General features: G+C 50.0%; 1 protein-coding gene across 6 annotated transcripts in view; it reads left to right on the top strand.

Moving 5' to 3' along the window:
* LOC112975573 (microtubule-actin cross-linking factor 1, isoforms 1/2/3/5-like) overlaps positions 1–14,440 on the top strand; it is an 82,091-nt gene that overhangs the window by 38,404 nt on the left and 29,247 nt on the right. For all 6 annotated transcript variants that reach the window (XM_026085861.1, XM_026085859.1, XM_026085862.1 and 3 more), the window contains exons 19-35: positions 598–693; positions 1,105–1,230; positions 3,362–3,514; positions 4,018–4,172; positions 4,582–4,708; positions 5,164–5,347; positions 5,952–6,121; positions 6,741–6,919; positions 7,424–7,562; positions 8,069–8,262; positions 8,439–8,601; positions 9,185–9,268; positions 9,480–9,587; positions 10,228–10,326; positions 10,538–10,690; positions 10,933–11,021; positions 11,445–11,580. In XM_026085861.1, the coding sequence (XP_025941646.1) occupies positions 598–693; positions 1,105–1,230; positions 3,362–3,514; positions 4,018–4,172; positions 4,582–4,708; positions 5,164–5,347; positions 5,952–6,121; positions 6,741–6,919; positions 7,424–7,562; positions 8,069–8,262; positions 8,439–8,601; positions 9,185–9,268; positions 9,480–9,587; positions 10,228–10,326; positions 10,538–10,690; positions 10,933–11,021; positions 11,445–11,580 (2,355 nt within the window). The remainder of the gene's footprint in view (positions 1–597; positions 694–1,104; positions 1,231–3,361; positions 3,515–4,017; positions 4,173–4,581; positions 4,709–5,163; positions 5,348–5,951; positions 6,122–6,740; positions 6,920–7,423; positions 7,563–8,068; positions 8,263–8,438; positions 8,602–9,184; positions 9,269–9,479; positions 9,588–10,227; positions 10,327–10,537; positions 10,691–10,932; positions 11,022–11,444; positions 11,581–14,440) is intronic.

The raw sequence follows: 14,440 nt of genomic DNA on the forward strand, positions 1-14,440 counted from the left end.
TAACTGGGAAACTTGCTGCCCTGCGCTGTGCCACTGCCCGACCCCGCGGCGCTCTTACGAGCGTTCAGAGCTGATGAAGTGTTTTATGGTGGAAGAGTAGTGTTAGTGCAGAGCTAAGAGCTGTTTTATTCTGTCTTTGGGAGAATGCAGTGAGAAGTTGAGGCCGTTCCTAAATAACACCGTCTCCAAGATAAAGGCAGCACAGATCAGCTTGTACAGAGCCAGGAGCCTTTTCCTGCAGTAGGATGGTGCAGGGAAAGGCTTTGGTCACTTGGAGTTATCGAAGGCTCCAGAGCTACTAGAGAAAACGCAGTGGTGAAGTGAAGGGCTGCTAGGATGCTTTTCTCCCTGGTGTTTGATTTAGTGGCAGGCGTCCGTTCAGGGGTGGGAGGAAGCAAATTTATGCCTGCAGCAGCCTCTGGCATGCGCCGATTCAGAGTCTGCTGTCTCTCGCTTTGTGTCCAAACACTCCTGGCTGCAGCCAGCTCCTGCCCATGTATGTACATCCCACCGGCTGTAGCTGTGTCCTGCCTGTGACCCCCTTCTCGGGTAAATGCTCGTTACTCATCGCTGCTGTTTGGTGCGTGTGTTTCCCAGGCCTACAGTGCTGCCGTGCAGACTCAGTGGCAGTGGATTAAGCAGCTCTGCTTGTGCGTGGAGCAGCACGTGAAGGAGAACACTGCCTATTTCCAGGTACTCGGGAGGGATGGCCCTAATTTCCCTGGTCTCCGCCAGGAGAACAAAACCTGCTGCGTGTGGGGACTGTAATGCAGCATCAGCTGGGTGCTGGTGCTCAAGCTTCATGTAGCGCTTTTTCCTTCTGGGAGAGGGAAGAAGAGGTTTGCGGTGCTCAACAGGACTGCTTTCTTTTGAGCTGTCTCTTTTCTTTTTGCCTCTTCTCTGGAGATATCTCATTTGGGCAAGAGGATCAGCTTTCATACAGCTCTGGCTGTCCTCCTGGGGTGCTTACTGCTCTCGCAGTGCTGAGGCCAGGCTAGGGGCCAGAAGCTGCTTGCGGAGATTTTTGGGTGGCTTCTTACAGCACGGTCTGCCGATCACTCAGTTGAGCGGTGCCGATTTCTGTGACGCTTTTTGGCCTTGCAGTTTTTCAGCGATGCCCGGGAGTCGGAGACCTACCTGCGGAGCCTGCAGGACTCCATCAAACGGAAGTATTCGTGCGACCACAACACGAGCCTGACCCGGCTGGAGGACCTGCTCCAGGACTCCATGGTGGGTTTTCTGAAATCCCCGTCACCCTGGGGGGCAGTACATTGAATACTTGCTCCAGTCCAGCGGTGTTGCTCAGGGCCCTCTTGCTTTCCATGGAAAACAGGGCATGTTCATCTTACTGTTGCGGTGATGCAGTTTCATGTAACGTGTTTTGTCTCCCCATCCCAGTCCAGCTTTTGCTTTTCAGTGTGTGTGTTTGCACGCAGCTGTGTGGTGCGGGGGTGCCGGCCGTGTGTGGCCTCTATTGCACCATCGTGTGTGTTGCCTGTGCTAGCTGGGTTTCGGGAGTTACAACAGATGATCAGTGTCTGCAGCAAAGCATTCGTGTTTAGTGACACTTGCCACAATCTTTCTGTTTTGTCTTGGTAAAGAGCAAGCAGCATATACTGTCTGGGCAAGATTATAGCTAGAGGCTTCTTTTAATAATATAGAAAAGTAAAACACCCGAGCTGGTTCTTCCCCATTAGTATCTGTTGAACCATTTCTGTCTGTAGCTGTTTGGAGGTGGTCGTGTGCTGTCGGTGGAGGTGCCACGTGGCGCCCATGTGACGCTTGTGTTACGTTTCTGCTCTCTAGCTGGTGCTTGCTAAGAGCGCGGCAGGCTGGAGAGAAACGCCTGTCCAGACCAAATCTGGTGTCAGTCTGTCACGCTGTGTCCATGGGGAGGAGGGCGAGACGGCCGGGGCAGGCTGCTGGCACGCGGTAGCCAGAACCGAGGCAGCTCCGGTCCCCAAGCGCGGCCACCCAGAGAGCAGACACACAACTGTAATCTCATTGTCCGAATTGGCCTGACAAAAAAAAAAAAAGAGGAGCAAAGCATCAGATAGTTCTTGAAACCGGAGTAGGAGAGGATTTGGTTTGTGGTTTAACCGCTGAGCCTCTGGTGAAAGCTCAAGGAGGTTAAATTTGAGGCTGTGAAGTCGCTTAGCCGCTTTGTGTTTGTTTCTAGTAGGCGCCACTGATTTCCAGCACCTCCACGGTGCAATTGGGATGCCGTGACTTGGTGTTCACGATGGGCGTCACAAACCTGGCACGTGACATCTGGGATGGGGAAGGCTCAGGCTGGGCAGTAGGAGAGTGGCCACAATCTCAGGATTGGGGCAGCTGCCCTGATCTAAGCTATATTACTCTTTCTAACCTAATGAGTTAAAGTTGTATTTCTTTCAATCATGCTCCGTGGGACAGGCACAGGTAGTTTATTTAATCATTTATTCTTTTCTTTATTTTATTATTATTATTATTATTATTTTACCATCAAATAATTTATCCTCCACTGTTCTTAGAACACTAACCAACCCTTTATGGTCTGAAAGTTCAAAGCATGATGGAGAACATTTTTCTGGGATCCTTTTAAAACTTTTGCAGCCCAAGTGGGCTGAGCTGTGACTAGTCCCATGAGCTGCCGGTGTTGTGATCCGCACACGTCCCCATCCCGTGGCTGGAGATTGTTCCAAGGAAGCTTTGCAGATTGATCCCCCTGGGTCCTCCCATCACCGGACCCAGCAGGCACTTGTGGGACTTCGTTATGCAGCATTTTACTCCAGCTGGTGAACTCCTAGCCAAATCCAGAGACCTGTGCGATCACGCCACCACTAGCCACTTCTCCTGAGATGTTTTATCCGCTTGACTCATCGTACCCCCATTCCAAACATGGGTTTAAACATGCCTTCATCCTTTGCTTTAGAAAGGGGAGCATGCTTCTGTGGCCTCTCCTCCAAGCAACTAAAATTCCCTGGCTTTTGGCTAGGGCTTGTCCTGCTCTTTGCCACTTAAACCTACTGTGACTTTAATTTTGGTGTATGCTGCGTTCTCTTTCTTTCCTTCTCAAAGACAGTATTTTCTTGTCCTAGCAGCAAAAGAGCCAGTGTTGTGCATGCAGCTTTGCAGGGCAGTGGGAGTAGTAGTGGAGGGGTCCCAGCCCTGATTCAAAATCTGTTTTCCCTTCTTTCCTTCCTTTCTTCCTTCCTGACCCCTTCTTCCCATCGGGATCCTCCTAATGTGTTCGTTCAGCCGTTGAGGTCCCAGCATAGCTCTTGAAGACTCACCTCGGGGCGGGGGGTGCTGAGATGTCTGAGACACCTCTTCTCCCCTCTTCCTCGAGCAACCCGTGCTTTGCCCTTCTTTCTGCCAGGACGAGAAGGAGCAGCTTATTCAGTCGAAGAGCTCCGTTGCCAGCCTGGTGGGACGGTCCAAAACCATCGTGCAGCTCAGACCCAGGAACCCGGACCACCTTGTGAAGAGCACGATCCCGATCAAGGCTGTTTGTGACTATCGGCAGATCGAGGTGAGGGAGTTGACAGGGTGTTGGCGTGACTTTGAAAGGAACGGGACGAATGAGGCAGGGCAGAGGTGCCCGGGACAATTTTGGACTAGTTCTGTGGTATCTGTCAATGAAAAGTAGGAATGGAGTGGGAAGAGAGGAGTAGGGAAATAGTGTGGCTGTCTTCCCTGGAACAGTTTCTACATCTCAGCTTTATTCTGAGCAGGAGTTAAAGCATCTTTCTCCAAGGAGGATGGGGTTCATCATCTTCAGCCATATAACTGCCTGGGTGGTAGCCAACTTTAACTTCCTTGTGCCTTCCTCGTCAGACTTGAGTGTGCTGCACTGCTCGGCAGTATACCTCATTTTCCTTGTTTTTTAAAACAAACAAACGGAAAAAAAAACCAAACAAAAAAAAGGTGATGTGGAAGCCAGCTTGCCCCCTGGGAGGGGAGCTGGCAGCACAGGCAGGCGCGTGCGGACCTGCTGCTGGTTTCTAATGGGGCCATGTTGTCGGTGCCCTGCAGATCACCATCTGCAGGAACGATGAGTGCGTGCTGGAAGACAACTCGCAGAGGACCAAGTGGAAGGTGATCAGCCCCACGGGCAACGAGGCCATGGTGCCCTCTGTGTGCTTCCTGATCCCCCCTCCGAACAAAGAGGCCATCGAGATGGCTAACAGGTAACTCGCTGGTCTCTGCTGCGTTGCTCGGAACTCCCAGAGCTGGAAAGGTTTCTCGTGTGATGGGGCCGTCACGCTTCCCAGGGGAGGGGTAATTGGCATCGCCAGAGCTCTTGTTGAGTCCCTTCTGGGTGCCTGGAAGGGCTCTGTTCCGGCTACATTGAGCTGGAGGTGCGTAGCTTCATGACGTAGGAGCAGGCAGACTAGGGTGGGAACGGGAGGAGTGGGTCTGTGCGGAGAGGAGTCTGTGAAGGAACGGGAGTTGGCGGCACAGGTCATTCAGCCTGGTTGTATTACTGTATTACATCCCTTGTGGTTGTATTACTGCAAACTCCATCAGAGCAACTGCTCTAGTAGCTTCCAAAAGATAAAATCCTGGGGCTGATGGATCTACTCTTTCTTGTTGCAGGGTAGAGCAGCTGTATCAGAAGGTGATGGCACTCTGGCACCAGCTCCACATGAACACGAAGAGCCTTATCTCCTGGAACTACTTGCGGAAGGACATCGCTCTGGTGCAAAGCTTCAACAGGGAGAAGGTACCGCGTGAACTTCTCTGCCTGCATCCTAGGCTGTGTCCCCGTGTTGTCAAGGCTGCCTCACGTGGGAGAGGACGAAAGGAAATGTGAAAGGGAAAACCAGAGACTGCAAAGACAGGAAGATAAGGCCTATGCACCCCGAGCAGTGGGATAACCTGAGCTTGGGGGTTCAGTGCAAAAATGGTTGCAGTTTTTCCTAATATAGAGAGCAACAGCAGTTTGCTGCTGAACTGTAATAACCATTAGAGACTGTGGACTTAACGTAGCATTTCATTAGGGAGTGAGCAAGGCTGGAGGGAGACACGAGGCTAATAGGGGAAGGAACTTGCCTTTTCGCCTCTGGAGAGACAATATACACTTGGCAAATGAAGGTCATTAAACTGGGGGAGAGTGGCTTCAGGTGGTAGGTAGGAAGTCATTCTCAGCAGTTAGATGTGCTCCTTTTCCACTTGCAGCTCAGATCCTTAGCGCAAGGGGAGTGCCATCAAGCCGTGAAGAGCCTCCAGGCACACTACGAAGACTTCCTGCAGGACAGCCGTGACTCGGAGCTCTTCTCTGTGTCTGACCGGCTGCGCTTGGAAGAGGAAGTTGAGTCTTCCAAGGAACACATCCGGCAGCTGCTGGAGTCTTTGGAGAACGGTGAGCTTCAAAGGGTTGATGGATTAACCAGGAGCTGTGGGGACTAATAAGCAAAGGATCTATGAGATGGCTTCATTTTCTTTTTTTCGAAAGCTAGTTGATGCTGTGAGCAGCTGCTTTCCTTATCCCTCCATCCATTCAAATAGTCAGTCTTTGTCCAGCAATGTTCAAATAGAGAGGGCTCTGCTTTGCTGCTCCAGGTTAACTGCTGAGCCCTCTTACCCTAACATTTAGTCATTAGTCAAATGCGTTCTGGGCAAGGAACTTTTCTTGTGTTTAGTCTTTTAACAAGCCGTATGTGGCAGCCACAGTCCTGCTGTTCAGAGCTGTGTATGGCTCGCTGTGTGACACAGCAGGATTGTGAGCGGCGCTAAGACAAGGGACTCTGGCTTGGTCACGTGAGGTGCCCTGTGGCTGGGCTCGCTCTCGACTGCATTCAAAAAGGATGATTTGATTAACTTGTTTTCCGTGTGAGCAGAGACCTCCGGGTGCCTCGCTGTCAGTGTGGTGCCACGCTTGGCACCGAGGCTCCCAGCAGGTCCCGGCTGGGGCAGGCGCTCAGTGGGGCTGCGGGTCCATGTTTTGTTTGTCTGTGACTCAACAGAAGACAAGGACGAGACTGCTGCCAGGACGTATCTCTCTGAGCTCAAGAATATCCGTCTGCGCCTGGAGGAGTGTGAGCAGAGACTAGTGAGCCGAATCCAGTCCCCAAGCAGCACCCGGGCAGATGGTGACACTATCCAGGAAAACACCATTCGCATTGCAGAGCAGGAGGTCAGTCTTTCCAGCTGTGAGGAAGAGGAGTCCTCCTAGCAGGGGAGGAAGGTGGTGGTTGCTGGTCTTTTGCATGTGCCTAAAATGGCATTAACTTCTCTAGGGTAAATTCTGCGTAGTGTTCCTCCTTGCCCTGGGACAGCACATGCTACTCTGGGGTCAGAAGACAGTGACTGGCTCCTAGTTTTATAACTCCTTGTGCTTTCCAGCTCTGTGAGCTCTCTGATTTCTCCTGGCTTTCCCAGGGGAGAAGAGTTGGAAGCTGAACCAATCCCTCCAGCAGCAAAGCTGAAACTTCAGGAAAAAGCTGAACCAAAAGATTTCTGCTTCTTGTTATGAGCTGACCATAGTGGATAGGTCACCTTTTGGGCTTCCAGCTAGCTGGGCAAAATCCTTTCGCGTGAAGTAATTGCTTCCTTAAATCTAGACGAAAGCTTGCAAGAGCTGTTCTGAATTGCTGACTGTAGTTAGCATTCCCAGCCGTTGAAACTGAGGGCACCACAGTCTGGTGGTGGAAGAGAATGAAAGACATGGGCAGTGGGTGCATGATGGATGGCACAGAGTTTGAAGTGCCTCTGTCCAGACTCTCCTTTGATGTTCTTTCTCTTTCCCCCTATAGCGCATGCAGGAGGATCTCCAGCGACTGAAATCTGACCTGCGGCACATTTCTGAGAGATGTTACAGTTTCCTTGACAAAGCTCCGACAGGGTCCAGCATCCCATATTTACGTTCTGAACTTGACTTGGTGGTCAATAAGATGGATCAGATGAATGGGCTCTCTTCCATCTACTTGGATAAGTGAGTCAGAACATGGTTTTGGTCCTAAATAACTTTCTGTGTCTGTCTCGTTGCATGTGTGCAGCTATTCCTCCTTTACAGAGTGCTTTGTAGAAAACCAACAAAGTACTCCCACTATATAGATGGCAATATCGAGAGCAAGGGTAAGGGCAGTGGGATTTAGGTGCCAAAGTGTCTTTGCGCATTTGGGCATGTGGGTGACACACTGAAGGTAACAGGAGAGGTTTTTCTAGGATTTCCAGTCTGGTATTATGAGTGGTTTCTTCTATCCCTTCAGTCTTTGCTAGAGGCGTTTGCAGTTACATGTGCAAGGTATACTGTCTTCTTCCCCAAGCATCCTGATTCTGTTAAAAGGCCTTTCTTCTGGCCCTCAAACAGAACAGCTTGCACAGGATTGTAACTGGGATCCATCCCTCTGTTGCATATGGGGCAAACAGCTTCACAGTCAAGAGGATCTCTGCCGAACATTGGAAGTCATTGTGCCGCCTCTTTTTGATTTGCCAGGTTAAAGACGGTCGATGTTATTATTCGTAATACCCAAGGAGCAGAGTCTCTGGTCAAAGGATATGAAGTTAAGCTGAGCCAAGAGGAGGCAGTCCCAGCCGATCTGACAGCTATTCAGTCTCACAGAACGACGTTACAGGTTGGCACTGTTCGCCTTCCCAAGTATGCAGCGGAGAAACCGGATGGTGTTTTAGGCCGGTGAAATCGGTGTTCCCCTTCTCTGCTGAACTTGCATTGTGTTGCATTTCTCTTGACCCTAGATAGCTGCCAGGAGGTTTTGGTGGTCCTTGTGTAATCCTTTATCGCTTTGGGAATGACAGAAGAGCTGCCTTGGCCTTGTGCTTTCTTTTGTGGGGCACATAAATGTGAGCATCTTAGCAGCTGTGTGTTTTGCCGCTCTAGGACAGGGAATGGACCAAATTGATTTGGTCTAAGCTGGGAACATGCACCCCTCCATTTTGCATCTCCTAAGTTTATAATAAGCCAATTCTTTGCAGGTTAGGGAGAGAGGGAATATAAACCCCTTCTCAGGCTTTTAAACTATGGGAGGGAGGGAATCTCTGGCTTTAATTGCAGCCTTAAGGTGAAGCTGCGCATCCTGCTTCCATAGCATTAAACTGTAGGTGTCTCTTCTGTTTGTTGAAGCAATGGCTCGGCGAAGTGAAGGACAAGAGCTGTGTGTTCTCCACGTTGGAGGAGGAAATAGCAAAGGCTAAGGTGGTGGGAGAGCAGCTGTACCGTCTGAGACAAGAGCGCAGCATCGACCTCGAGCGCTATCAGGAGAAGGGAAGCCAGCTGTGGGATCGCTGGCAGAGGGTCTGCACGCAGATCGAGACCCGGTGAGATACTTCCTTCCTCCTTTCGTGGATTTGCTTTCATGCTTCAGTTAAGAGCTTGGATCAGGCTTGTTAGCAGTGGTATTTTTCCAGATGTGATGCCCACTGGTGGCCAGCACGTTCCAATAGCTTATGGTGGCATTTGACTCTCCTCTTATTTATCGTGGTTTTTCTTTCAGCCATACAGAGCTGGAAAGCATCCAGGAGGTGCTCAGTGATTACCGCCAGTGCCACGGCACCCTAATCCAGTGGATCGAGGCGATCACTATCCAGCAGGAACTGATGAAACCAGGGCAAGCGGAAGACAGCAGGGTGCTGTCAGAGCAGCTGAGCCAGCAAACCGTAAGACAGGGTCTTGTGACGTCTAGGCAGTCGCTGCAGTGAACATGTCACTTTTTTTATTTCACTAAAATCTTTGTGAGCTTGAACACATCAATGCTTTAAGGCCTGCAGTGCCTTGTGGAAGAGCAGGATTGTACACAGCTGCTCATCTGCTGTTAAGCAGCTCACGTGCCTCCCAGGAGAGCAGTAACCAAAATCTGCAGCCATCGACAGCTGCTCTGGCTCCTGGCGAGCCCATTGGGCTGGGGAGGGTGGTCTGCATTTGAAGCCATAGCTTGGGGAATGGGAGATCTCGACTTGCGTTTGACTCTGCTGCAGGCTCCTGGTGCAGCTGTGGCCCTGGGTAAATGACTTAGTCGCTTGCTCCCAGTGAGGTCCCAAAGGCAGTGGGAAAGAGGCTGCGGGTCTGAGCTGAGGAGTGTCTGGGAAGTGGAGAAATGTTCGAGGTGGAGATGGGGCCTTGCATAAAAATTGCAGAGTATAAAGACTTTATCAAAAAGGCAAGGGGTGGGGATTGAAATTCAGCCCACTTGACCTGTGGCAGCCATCCTGGTAACTGTTTTTGTTTTGAATTTTGTTGAAGGCTTTGGCTGCAGAAATCGAGAAAAATCAAGCCAAACTGGACCAGTGTCAGAAATTCTCTCAGCAATATTCAGCTGCTGTCAAGGTACGGTCCACTTCCTCAACCTGGGGTAAGACTGGCCAGGCATAAATAGCCCCAGAACAGTTCCCATCATGGATTTGCTTAGCTTCCCTGGTGTGAGCAGCAGAGATCCGGCTCTGCATGCAAAGAACCAGCCTGAATTAGAGATCCGAGAGTGCCAGCATTAAAGAAATAACAACGAAATCTTTCTCCCCACCCTTGGTTTCGTTTCCAGGATTATGAGTTGCAGCTCATGACATACAGGGCGTTTGTCGAATCGCAGCAGAAGTCTCCCATGAAACGCCGGCGCATGCTTTCTTCCTCGGATGCTATCACGCAGGAGGTAGGAGGCCGTCGCTCCCCGGTCTTGCCAGGGAGGAGTTGTGGGGGGGGTTCTTCTCTCTGAGCAAACCGATGGGCAGCTTCTCTGTGAAATGAGCTCCTTTCTGCTAAACGCTTTTATATAAGTAAAGTTTCCACCCTCGCTGTTTTTTCCAATAGCCAGAGAGGATGGCTTAGTGCTCTAAGCACCAGGTATGAAATACCTGGACTCCTGGGAACCCCTGGTTCAATCCCAGCGGGGTCGGCTCAGCCCGTCAGCCTCCCCAGGTAAATGCACAGAGCGCCATGCAGCATTCCTGTGTGTGCATCTTTGAGATGAGACCTTTAGAAACTGAGGTCCTGTCTGCTCCGTGTGGATATCAAAGATCCCAGTGGCCCTTTTCTGTAAGAGTTGACCACCCGCCCCAGTGTCCGTGACGGGAATTCCCCTCCGCTCCAGTGTCGTGCAGCATGCCGTGTGTGGCCACCATCCTCCCCCTCGGAGTTGCTGCGTTTCATTGATGCTGTACTGGGTCTGTGAGGTGCCTGGGGATCTTTCCAAGTGAGAGATGATGTAGCTGTGTCCTGTACTGTAAAGTACATAGCTCCAGGTCAGCTGGTTATGGCTGATGCCCTCTGTTTCCCCCTCTTTCCCCTCGCAGTTCATGGATTTGCGAACTCGCTATACAGCTCTGGTAACATTAACGACACAGCATGTGAAGTACATCAGCGACGCGCTCCGGCGGTTGGAGGAAGAGGAGGTATGAGTGTTATGTAGAACTGAACTCTATTCGAAATGTCCAGGCTCGTTTCCCAGATCTCCCAAAGACACTCCACCTTTAACACCTGCCCTCCCGCTTTTCGGCTCCGCATTTAGAGCATATTTCAGGTCCTGCTTGAAGCAGGACCAAGAGCCTTTGGAAATCCTGGACCCATTTGACGTGATTATCTTTCTCCCTCCTCTGTTTACAGAAAGTAGTGGAGGAAGAGAAGCAGGAGCATGTGGACAAGGTGAAGGAGCTGCTGGGCTGGGTCTCCGGTTTGAGGCAGAGCGTGCAAGGCAGGACTGCTGCTGCCAAGAGCAGGGAGCTGGGAGACATTGAGAAATCAATCTCGGAGCAGCAGGTAAATCAAGGGCCTGCTCTGTCCAGCTCTGATTCATGCATGTTACGTGTACTCTGGCCTCTTTGTATCGTCCCACAAAACTGTATTATTCTACTGTTTCCAGATGAGTTTTCCTAGAACTCTAATGGTCAAAAACCCTGATGCTTTTTATGAAGTGCTATGTGGGGGCAATCRTGAGGGAGTTTCTTTAACTTCTGTTCCTTTTCTGCAGCTGAATTTAGCTTTTTTCTTGTTCTTAACAGGCTCTGAATGAAGAGCTGGCTGCAAAGAAGGAGCAGGTCTCTGAGGCCATCAAAACTTCCCAAATCTTCCTGGCAAAACACAGCCACAAGTGAGTATGGCACAGGAAAACTACCTTGAATTAGGTGCTGGGGGACTGGCGTCCTGGGAATCCAGTGCCTGATTCCTATTGAAAATAATGAGTAGTTGCACATGAAGGTGGCGGGTTTTCTCATCTGCAATAGTAGATAAGAAATAGAAATCCTGTTTATCTTGTTGGGCCGAATTTAACCCACTCCAGTTATCAATGAGGATCCAACCCCTCATGTTTATGGATTTGATCGTTATGATGCAGATCAGCCTTCGCTGATCACAATTAACTTTACTGTTTGTAGCTGAGCTGGGTGCAGAACAGAGCCATGGGAAGAGTGGACTCATCATGTTCTTTTTCCTTCATGAGAAGAACATGTTAAATCTGTGGAGCTGGGAGATGTTTTGTGTAGTTTCCCTAAGAGATTTCCCATTCACCTCACAGGCTTTCACACCAGGAGAAGGAACAGATTTCCGCTCAGATCGGAGCTCTGAAGGAGACCTACCAGGCGCTCTGCAGCGATTCCACCGAGCAGCTCCAGCAGCTCCAGAGCCAGCTGGCTCAGGAGACGGAGCACAAGGTACTGTTCCCCGCACGCTCTGGGAACAACTCAGCCACAGGTTACTCCTCAGGGTGTGAAAGAGACTTGCTTTGGTTGTATCTCATGGCCACCAACCACTCATGGCCAGTTGCCTTTCCTAATTGCACGTGATCGCCCTCCCTGCTCTCCTGTCCCGTGTATCATGCCACGGGGTCCAGGCTGGGGTGGTCACTGGAGGCCAAGCAGAAGCCGTTTACCTGCTGCTTCCAGGTCACCGAGAAAGAGTCTTCTTTGCAATGGTGTTAATCAGAGCTGGGCCCTGTGCGAAAGAGTTGACTTGTTCATATCGGGGGTAAAGATGTAAACGGACTTCTGTCCTGAAAATTCCACCCTTGGCAAATCGGTCTCCTCCCAGTAATGCCTTTTCATTAGTTTGAACTGAAAGAACTCAATTGCACTGGCCTGCATGTTGTAGAAGACACATGAAGGTGGGTTTCTGCAGAAGGCTGTTTGCCTGTGCAATCTCTTTAACCCATGCACATGTAAAAGGCAGTGGTCTGGTGAGAGATTTAAGATGCAGCTGAATGAAGTTGCTCTCCAAGTGGAAGGCAACTGCATTATCTCAACAAGCCCTCAGCTAACCTGGGGGACCTTCACTGACTAGTAGCTGGACCCCTGGCTATTCCCCATTCGCATCCAACAGCGCTCCTGTCAGTCTCCATTTCTTGTTCCACTCATGTGTTGGGTAGGAAGGACCCAAAGTGCATCCTTATTGCCTCTGTTATTGGTGCTAGCTGTCTTCAGTCATTCACAGATATACGTGTATGTGTTATATAAGTGTATATACATGTGTCAATGGATATATTTGTGTGTTTGCTTGCTGGCTCCCTGTACTCTGAAGCAATGGCCTACGCAGTTGTGAACACGTGACACAGATTTTGGCTGTTGTGTCAGTGAGTGAAGCCCTGTTCTAGCAAATCAAGGAGAGAGGATGACATTTATTTGAAATCTGCATGTCTAGCTTTCACTTAAAAATATAGCGTCTCTCAGAACTGGATTTAATAACACGTTTCAGATGTCTCCATTCTGTAAACTCTATCACAAGTCCCTTTAGCGCTCTCGCTGGCAGCAGAAAGTTTGTGATGACATGGCCCCAAAGAGCAAAGCGACCTGAGCGTCAGCAGTCTCCTCAGCTAAAGCCTCGCAGCTCTGATGCTCCTTCCCCTGCTGCCAGAAGAGAAGCTAAAGAAGCCTGCCAGGGGAAGGGATGCTTTTTCCTTTCCCTCTTCCTCCCTCCTGGGCAGGAAAATAACTTTCATACAAGAGTCTTCTCCAGGGCTTGGGTTGCATTTGTGCAGCGTAAGGGCGTTTTGGGGCCCAGGTTAGAACAGGGGCCAATTTTCACTCTCGCTCTCCATGAAGCCCAGGAAAAGCAGAATGAGAGCAAGCCCTGGGGCTGCTTTGTAGATCCTCGGCCGGTGTAGGAGACTATCCTTGTGGCCACTGTGTGGTCCGGTTGCTTCATTGTAGAGGGAGCATGAAGAACTCTTAACATTTGCTTGCTGGAAACATCCAACTATCAGAAAGAGGTTACAAAATTAAAACGAAAAAGTGCAAAGCAGAACCGCAGAACGCGCTAAATTGAGCATGATGTGTCCCTGTACAGTTTGTGTTTCATGTCAACTGTTTTTAAGATTAACTGACATCCTTGCTTACAAGTTTAACTAACCCTCCGGGATTTAAACAAACAAAACACACAAAAGTGAAAAGAGGACGACCTGTGTGTGGGGTTCTTTTTGCAAACAAAACAGTCGCATGCTGGACGCTAACACCAAGCTTTACACTGTGTGTGATACGGCTGAACTGCTCCATAAGGCTCTGTCTTTAACTGCTCAAGGCACACCCTGCAACTCTGGTAAGTAAAAGCCTTTTACCCCCCCCTTCTATCTCCTTTTTTTATCTTTCTTTTCGCCTCCTCTTCTCTGTCTTTCTACAGCTTGTTCGTATCAGAACACGCATGTCTGAGYCTGGCAGTGATGCTGGAGAGCTTAGTTTTTTCCAGCAGGCTCACCCTGTCTCCACAGTATTTATGCATTTAGGGGAATTGCAGAGCTGTGTGGTGGAGGCTGCATTCTCGTGTGCCGTAGCCGAGCTGCACAGCCCCTACAAAGCACCCCGACTGTCCTATTAGACTCACCGTTAAAGGAATCTGAGTATCTCGAGGATGCAAAAGGAATTAATTCTACAGTCCAGATTCCTTCCTCCCTTCTCCCTATCCCCATGGAAATCCTGTAGTGGTTGGGCCCACTTTATGCCTAAACAGTGGGGATAGGAGAAGTCCAAATGTCAGAAGTGCTGTTACTCTTTTGTCGTTATTTTAATTATTACCTTCCTGTGTGGATACCAGCAAGAGAAAAGCCCCTACAGAAATACCAAGTATGGTCTGTTCCCAGTCTGTCACTGTCTCTGTTCTGGGACCTACAACTTCTTATGTTCCTTCGCTTGCCTTATCTAAAGAGCATGGCTACTTCCAGGTCCTAGAGCAGGGCAAAGCGGTTGCCAGTGAACGTGCTCTGGGAGCTGCCTTGCATGTCAGAGGCAGCTTTCGTGCCCTAACGCATGGCTGATCTGTCATTGCTGGGAGCTGATCCATGGCATGGGAGTCTGTTTTGTTCCTGGGTTTCTGGCACTCGAGATCTGCTTCGGCAAGTGCAGTTGTTGAGCATGGCAGGAGTCAGGGTGGAAATTGCACTGGGAGAAGGTCCTAGAAGTGGAATTCTTTTCTTTCTTTCTCTGTTAGTACAAAGTGGGATTTGTGTTGTCTTTATTTTTTTTAAACTGAGTTGTTGAATGGCTTTGGTTTGTTGTCGGTCTCCTTTTCTCTGTTTCTCCATGGTAC

Source organism: Apteryx rowi, unplaced genomic scaffold (genome assembly GCF_003343035.1).
Source record: "Apteryx rowi isolate R43461 unplaced genomic scaffold, aptRow1 scaffold_68, whole genome shotgun sequence".
Classification (NCBI taxonomy): Eukaryota; Metazoa; Chordata; class Aves; order Apterygiformes; family Apterygidae; genus Apteryx; species Apteryx rowi.